At 48.4% G+C, this 8,041-nt stretch overlaps 1 protein-coding gene across 1 annotated transcript in view; it reads left to right on the top strand.

Moving 5' to 3' along the window:
* SLC6A17 (solute carrier family 6 member 17) overlaps positions 1–7,513 on the top strand; it is a 62,774-nt gene extending 55,261 nt beyond the window's left edge. The window contains exons 11-12 of the mRNA XM_069090409.1: positions 603–765; positions 2,364–7,513. Coding sequence (XP_068946510.1) covers positions 603–765; positions 2,364–2,732 — 532 coding nt within the window. The 3' untranslated portion in view covers positions 2,733–7,513. The remainder of the gene's footprint in view (positions 1–602; positions 766–2,363) is intronic.
* The last annotated feature ends 528 nt before the right edge of the window (positions 7,514–8,041 follow it).

Below are 8,041 nucleotides of genomic sequence, written 5' to 3'. Positions count from 1 at the left end.
CCTGGCTCAGAGAATGTAACAACCTTATTGACCCACTGGCCAATCAAGAAGTATCTACTGAAAAACAAGCCTCCCACCCCAGGCTCCAGGTGCACTTTAGCCTAGGGGCAGGGAAGATCTTACAAATTTACATTTCCATTACAGAGGGCTAACCCTGACTTCAAGACATTTGGGCTCAAATCCTTTGGACTCTGTCCTTTACTGTGGGTATCTTTGGGCAAGTCTTTTCACTTCTGTGAGCCTCAGTTTCCTCATCTGTTAAATGGGAACATTGGATGAGATGATTTCTGAAGTCCCTTCTGGCTCTGACATTCATTCTTTAATCCTGGGAATATGTGATGTTTATGGTTGATGAGGGTAGAGGAGAAAGCTGAAAGGGATGGAGCTGCTTCTTACCTCCTAGGAGTAGGGAGGAGCTAACAGAGAAAGCTTCTTGCCAATGGTGAGCCAGGCAGATGTGAGGGGTGGGGGAGGGGGAGAATGTTCCTTATTCCTGAGCAATGTGATGGAAAATACGCTCTTGTACCCTCTGTGGGCTCTGGGCTGGTGGAAGAACACGCACCCCATGACCTCCTGTCCCCTCTGTTTCCTTCCCTTGCCAGGTTCATGCAGGAACTGACAGAGATGCTGGGTTTTCGGCCCTACCAATTCTACTTCTACATGTGGAAATATGTGTCCCCCCTGTGCATGGCCGTTCTCACCACTGCCAGCATCATCCAGCTGGGTGTCACCCCGCCAGGCTATAGTGCTTGGATCAAGGAGGAGGTGAGGAGAGAACAGGTCACCTTTCCCCAAGTCTCCCTCTCCTAGGGGGTTCCCTGTTCCAAAGGACAGGGTCACAACAGAGCCATTGGCTCCTTCTTGACTCACTAGCATTTCTCAGACCTGTTTATTTGTTCTCAGTAGGGAGTTAATGTTCCATTTTGAATCTGGAGAAACTGAGGCTTGGAGAGGCCAGATTTAGTTAACCACGGTGACTAAGCAAAGCTTAGCAGTGGAAGCAAAGCTAGACCCCAGGTTTCTTGGTTCCTGGTCCACTCTACTATGTTGCCTCTTACATGTCATTTAAGAGTGCTGGTTCTGGAGGCAGCTAGGTGGCGCAGTGAATAGAGCACCCACCCAGGAGTCAGGAGGACCTGAGTTCAAATGTGGCCTCAGACACCCGACACACTTACTAACCGTGTGACCTTGGGCAAGTCACTTAACCCCAATTGCCTTGCCTTCCCCCCCCCAAAAGAAAAAAAAACACTTGACACACTAGCTGTGTGATCTTGGGCAAGTCACTTAATGCCAATTGCCTTGCCTTCACCCCTTCAAAAAGGAAAAAAAATACTGCAAAGAGTGCTGGTTCTGGAGTCAGAGAACCTGGGGTCAAATGCTGACTATGATTGTTTTGTTCTTTTGTTCTTTTGAGAGTTCTTAAATTTTTATTTATAAGAAAGGTAATACTTCATTTAGGTGGCCAACTTAAAAAAATTATCATCCACTTACCTTTCCTTTCCATTATAGTTTTCAATGTTGGCTCTTATAAAAAAGAAAAGAAAAGAAACTTAATTTTTTGTAGAATTTACAACCAGAAGCAAGTATCTTTTCCTTTCAGGGCAAAAGAAGAGGGGACAGGAAAAGGGAAAGGGATGGGGCAAATGAGATGAAATTCATTAAGCATAAAAATGTGTTTCTCAAATTCAGGATAATAGTTGAATAATTCTTTTTTATTTCATATGTGTCTGGGAAAGGAATAGAGATTGTCGTGACCCTGTCAGGTAGAGGCAGAATTCCAGCATTTGGTACAACATTCCAAGAGAGGGTTAAAGCAACATTTCTATTTCCTTTGAGACTATTTCCATCTTCAAATAAAAACTATTTTAATTTCAGACCTCTCCACAGTAGCTTCAGATTATCACCTCTCAGAATGATCTGGGCCCAGACGACAACCTGGTTCAGAGCATTATTTTTGTTGAATATACTGCTGTTAAAAATAGAAAGAATGCTTTACATTCCAATCAAATATATTCTCTAGATTAGCAGTTACATCAAATGTAATGAATCATTCTCTAGGTCCAGTGAAGTCTTCTGCATATTTTTTAAAGCAAGTCATTTATTTTCCATAGGCCCCAGTTTCCTTGTCTGTAAAATGATGGAGTTGAGTCTATGCCAGGCTGTGTGATTTGTCTCTTCAGTACTGTGTCATGGAAAGGCCTGCATGAGGAAAGAAAGAAAGCCTTGTCCCCTTGGGTGCCTACATGAATTGGGGAGGAGGGTCAGAGAAAGACCACTCCTATTGCCTAGAAAGAGAACCAGACAAGGGTGTCCCTCTGGCTGCTGCTTTACTTAGTATGCCCTTCCCTTACTTCCTCTCTCAGGCTGCAGAACGGTACCTCTATTTCCCCAACTGGGCCATGGCCATCCTGATCACTCTCATTGTCCTGGCCATTCTGCCCATCCCTGTGGTCTTCATCCTCCGCCAATTCCACCTGCTGTCAGATGGCTCCAATACCCTGTCTGTGTCTTACAAGAAGGGCCGGATGATGAAGGACATCTCCAACTTGGAAGAAAATGATGAAACCCGCTTCATCCTGAGCAAAATGCCCAGCGAGACTCCCTCCCCGATGCCCACCCATCGCTCCTACCTTGGCCCAGGAAGCACATCCCCCCTGGAGATGAGCAGTGCCCCCAATGGACGCTATGGGAGTGGATACCTGCTGGCCAGCACCCCTGAATCTGAGCTGTGACCACTGTCACTCTATTTCCCACCCTCCATCCCCCACCTGCCTCTCTGGTCTACCCTCCCACTGCCCATATTCCTGACTGGTGGTGGTACCATTCCCAGTTCACCTGGCTATTGGATTCTCAGAGCCACCACCTTACCTCTTAGAATCATTCCTGGAACCTTGCTGGGTATAAGGAACAAGGGGTTGGGAACGTGTTCCCTTCCCCCCTCTCCTCATATTTGCCTGTCTCTCTAACTCCATCTGGCCCCCTTCATACCCCTAGTCAGATTACATACCCAGGAGGTACCATCACAATAGTTTAGGTGCTGTGGTGGCTGTGTCAGAGATGACTCAGGAATCTGGATTCCCAGCCCAGCAGCCCTTCCAGGTGACTCCTGAGGCATCCCTTTCACTTGTCTCCCTGTTTTTGTCACCTCTGGTTGTCTCTCTCCTTTGGTGTTTTCTTGCTCCTTACCTGGACAGAGTTTGAGGAGGCAGGGACTCCATTAAGACTGGAGGTTCCTGTCTTGGGACCAGCAGGTGACACCGGCAATGATCTGGGAGTATACTCCCTGATAGTGGGCTAAAAGGCTCACTTTAGGCCTGGTACTTGGAAGCCTCTGGGAGGATTCCGAGGGCATCTGTTCTATGAGAGAGACTGGGAAAATTGTCTCTGGAGCTTCAGGTAGTTGGTGCAGCCCTTCCCCTGCCCTGCTTATGCCTGATCCTGGTTGGGGGAGGGAGGGAGTGGTGAGTTGATGATGGATGGATTTCTATGCTGTGTCTAAGACCAGATGCAATGTTCCTGCCACTGCCCTAAGATCTCTCTCAGGGACTCCTGAGGTCTCCCCTCAGCTGTGGGGGAGAAGACAGAAGGTGAGCTATTGTAGGATGCTGCTTTTACCGTGTGTGTGTATACATGGACACATCTGTCCTGCTGTCTGTCTCCTCATGTCTGTGAGAATAACCCTGACTGGGGCCAGGTCAGTGTCTCAGCTTGGGAATGCTTTGCTTAGGTCTTGAGAGATATTGCTGTTAGCTCTGAGTCAAGCCTGAGGGCCTCTCACTGGTGGTGGCCTCTCACTCTCCAATTCTGGGAGCAAGGACAATTGGGAGTGAAGAAAGGTGGGGGCAGAGGGCTGCTCCCAAACTTGTTTTCAGAAGCACACGATTTTACCCTTTCCTACCCTTCCCACCCCTTCATTCCAGGCAGGGGACAGTCCTTCTCTCCACTGGCAGCTACTCCCTCCGAAGCAGGAGGGCCCTGGGATCTAGGGGATTCTCTGTGCTCCTAGGAGTGTAGGGGGCTCTGGCCCAGGACCTGCCTTGCCCATGGCTGGTGAATTTGGCACAAGGTGGAGAAGTCCCAGGGTCTGGGGTAAAGAGTTTCAATTCACTGCCTCCTCAGCCCTGATGACTACTGCCACCCTGCACAGTCCACCCCCACCCCCACCACACCACTGTCACCAGCCTCCTCCCCACCTCTCCACCTCTCCCAGAACTCCTCCCCTCCCCCTTCCTACTTTAGCCCCTTAGGTCCCATCTCACAGGGAACTTAACAGAACCCTTCTACTTCAGGGGAGTGTGGACCCTGCCCTGATGAGCCACTGAATGAGTGAGTTCCTTTAAATCAGTGGCTCAGAAGACAGAACTCAAACTCAGTTCCCCTGACCGCTCAGCTGGGGTTCTTTTCACAACATCATGCCCAGTATTCTCATCCAGACTTGCCTGGTTGAGGGCTAGCTGCCCCCAGGAGGAGTCAAGATTTCTGAGCACAAACATGGAATCAAAGGACCTGAGTTCAAATACTGATTCTGTCACTTACTACCCATGTATCTCACCTGTAAAATAAGCAGGTTGGACTATATGACCTCTAAGGTCCTTTCCTGCTCTCAATCCTGTGATGGTGGTGGGGAGAAGGGATCCCGGAAGTTGTGCAAATGTGCTTCAGAATTGAATTGGAAATCAAGTATCTGATGAAGGAATTAACAAATGAATGAATGAATTGCCCCTAAACTTTCCCTGGCTTAGAAACGGATCCTCTGCCTTTAGAAACTTCCTCTAAGGTGGACAAACTAGGCATCAGTGCTTGGTCCAGGTCCCTAGGGGAAGAACCTTGAAGCACCTTCCCTGGATGTGGCCAAGTTTTCACTCAGGACTGGGAGGGGACAGACTGAGCCTAGGGTCCCCTCCTCCTCTCTCCCTTTTCTGCGCCTTGGCCAGCCCCTTCCATTTTCTCATCTTTCGTTCTGTCCATCCTCTCTCCTTTCCTGACTGCTGCTTTTTCCTCGCCTTCCCCTCCACCCCCCATCTTAGGGCCTCCTATGTGAGAGGACCTTATTTCTACAGTAGAGTGAGCATGTGAATGAATCTGTCCTGATCTGCGGTGCCCTCACCTCTCAGAGACTGATTACTCCTCCCTCTCCCCACCCCCACCCGCACCTTTGCCCTCAGCTTGTTCTTCAGTGAAATTAGGTAGGGAAAGGGAAAATTGAAAAACCCAAGAGAGACAATACATTATATATAATATATATAATATTCTATATATTCTATTTCTATTGTATATATGAGCTGTACATGTCCGTGTAAATGCTGTTTAATGAGAAGCCCAAAGCAGTGATTAGTGGACTATTTTCATCCTCAGTGCTGTACAGATATATTTTCATTGTATATTTGATATTTATAATTTTTTTTTAGTGTTTAGCTGGGTCAAACCCCAGCCTGACAGCCTGCAGGGGCAGGGCACTGGGCTGGGTGGGGGGAGGGGGATTCACTCTTTTGTTTCATGTGGGGTTCAGTATTGAGTTGTGACCATTTGCTGTAGGCTGGGGCCTAGTTCCAGCTGTGCGGTTCGTTCGTTACTGTGTGTTAGCCATAGGGTCCTTTGCTAGGTGAGTAGGATGTCTGTGCAGGCGTGTGTTAGGATTTGTGATTCCTTGTGTCTATTGCTTTTCTGGGACTCTTACCCACTCATGCCTGCTGCTGTCCCACACTAGACCTTGAACTGATATACCAGAAATGAGAGAAGAAAAGGCCCCCACCGGTGGGGGTACCTTTTACCTGTTAGTTTTTGCCTTGGGACAACAGAGGCCTTAGTCTACAGAGTGAATTTTACCCCAGGGTGATGTCTATCTGTCTGTCTGTCTGTAAGTAGCCAGAGTGAGCTAGAGCTCCATGGATCCTATGTGTCTGGAAGTGATCTGCTTTTGTACAGGGGTGAGTGGAGCAAGCCATCATCATCTTGGCTACTCCTCAGAGATGGAGAAAAGGGGTGGCAAAACCCTGAACCTTCTCTTTCCACCAAAAACTTAGGTGCTCCCATCAAGGTTATAGTTCCTTTTACCAGAGAAGAAACTACTCAATGTCACCTACTGGGAAGGTCTATCCACCAGCCTCTGTGTTTATTGATGCTGACAATGAAGTAAGCTAAGCTTGACAGATTGGCATGAGTATATGGGATGCAAGTTAAGGGAATCTCTGTGGTTGCTAAAGATTCTTCAGTATTCCAGTTTATTCCAGTTCCAGCATGCCCTGCTTACTGGGGACAAAGCACTGGGGAAGCTGGGAGGGACAGAGGCAGCCAGACTGTCTTTAACCAGAACTCCAGCTTTTCTCAATGAAGCAAAAGAATTTGGGTGATAAGGGTGAAAGACTGGCCTCACCTACTGCTTGACTTGGTAAAACATGTTTACTATGGGGCCAGAATTCATATGTAAGAAGCCTGGGTAACCAGAGGGCCCCAACAAAGCTTTCCCCTGACCCCCATTATTCCCATAATCCTCCAGGAGAGTCCACCTTTGGTATGGGCAGGCCAGGGCTTACCCAGCCCACATCTGGGAGTTGTGGGTAATAGCATCACTGGGGAGAAACACTGGGCAGGAGCTGAGCAAATCCCTGGTTCCCTTCCTGCTCCCATCACCAGCTTCTTGCTCAAGGAGATTTTTCTCCCACTTCTCTGGGAAAGGCACTTTGCCACACACCAAGCTAGGCTCCCTTAATGTATATGTGAATGTGAAAGAAACCGATGCTGGCTTGGACTGGAGCAGCTGGGTATTGGGCAGGGTGAAGCTTCCCTTCCCTCTGCCATCTCCACCCCCCCCCCCTTCAGCCCAGGAGCCAGGTGAGCTCAAACAGGTGTGGACAGGTTCCTGGCCCAGACAACTTTTGTTTTCTAGCAATAAATTCCCTGTAGTGCTGGGACAATCCCTCAGGGGTGAGTCTAATGTTAGCTATGTAATTTGTGGCTTGGAGTTGTTATTAGAAGCTACTGAAGGTCCTGGCCCCCAATGCTTGCCTGCAGTATTACTAACTGGTCCCTGTGGCCACTACATTCCAGCCGTCTTCCCCATCCTTCATCCCCTGTCCAAGGTTGTTAGCTTGCCCACCTGCTCTGAATGAGGGGTATTCAGTTGTGCCTCTCACAGATGCCTAACTCCTGCCCACCCCACCCCCAGAGTGAGAAGGCTACCAGATTTAACACCCCCCCTCAACATTATTTCCTTACCTCTCTCCCACCAGCTCAATGATTGTTCTAAAGTCCTTTCTCAGCTTAAGACACCGAGTTTGGCCCAGAATTTTTTGCAGAGCCTGGAGGTAGCTAAAGTGGTTTCCTGGAGAGAACAAGCAAGCAAATCCCTGAGAAAAGCCTAAGCTCTTCTCCCATACCCTGGAGTTCTGGGGGTCAGATTTGTCTCCAAGCTAGGGTGCAAACATAGAACTGGAATTGGGAAAAAGGTCCACAAGGACAGGTGGAGGCCACTGTCTCCTCTCCCAGCTTCCATTGTACAGATAGTTAGAAACAAGCACACAACTTATAGCCACTTTGTTTTCTAGGAAAAGTTTCAATCTAATTCAGCACATAACATCATTCTCCTCTCCCACTCCCCTCCCCATGATGTAGCCGTTCAGAGCTCTAATTAAAAACTGCCCTACTCCAGGAGGAGGGAACACAGTGGTCCCTCTGAACCCCTGCCACCCTCACCATGGGGCACAATAAAGTATCTGTTCTTACCAAGCTCTTGTTGACTTTGTTTCCTACCTGGAAGTGGGGGGAAGGGAATGGAAAAGATAGGAGAGAATGGGGGGTAGAGAGAAGGGTGAAGGTCCTAGGGTAAAGGTGGGAAGGGACTGAGAAGTAGAATAGAGAAGGTAATGGTTGTGATGGACAGCACAAAGGCACTGGCTTTAAGGGGAAGGATCTCTAAAGTTTGGGAGGGATTCTGGGGGAATCTATCCAGGGAAGGGCCAGAGCCAAACCATGTAGAGAATAGAGCACCAGAAGTCAGGAAGACAACAAGCATTTATTGACTATTTACTGTGTATTAGCACTA

Source organism: Petaurus breviceps, unplaced genomic scaffold, assembly GCF_028583685.1.
Source record: "Petaurus breviceps papuanus isolate PSGF00001 unplaced genomic scaffold, PetGlider_PUasm1.0 186, whole genome shotgun sequence".
In the NCBI taxonomy this organism is placed as follows: Eukaryota; Metazoa; Chordata; class Mammalia; order Diprotodontia; family Petauridae; genus Petaurus; species Petaurus breviceps.
Note: the sequence above shows the minus strand (reverse complement) of the source record. Positions and strands in the feature narration are given on the sequence as shown.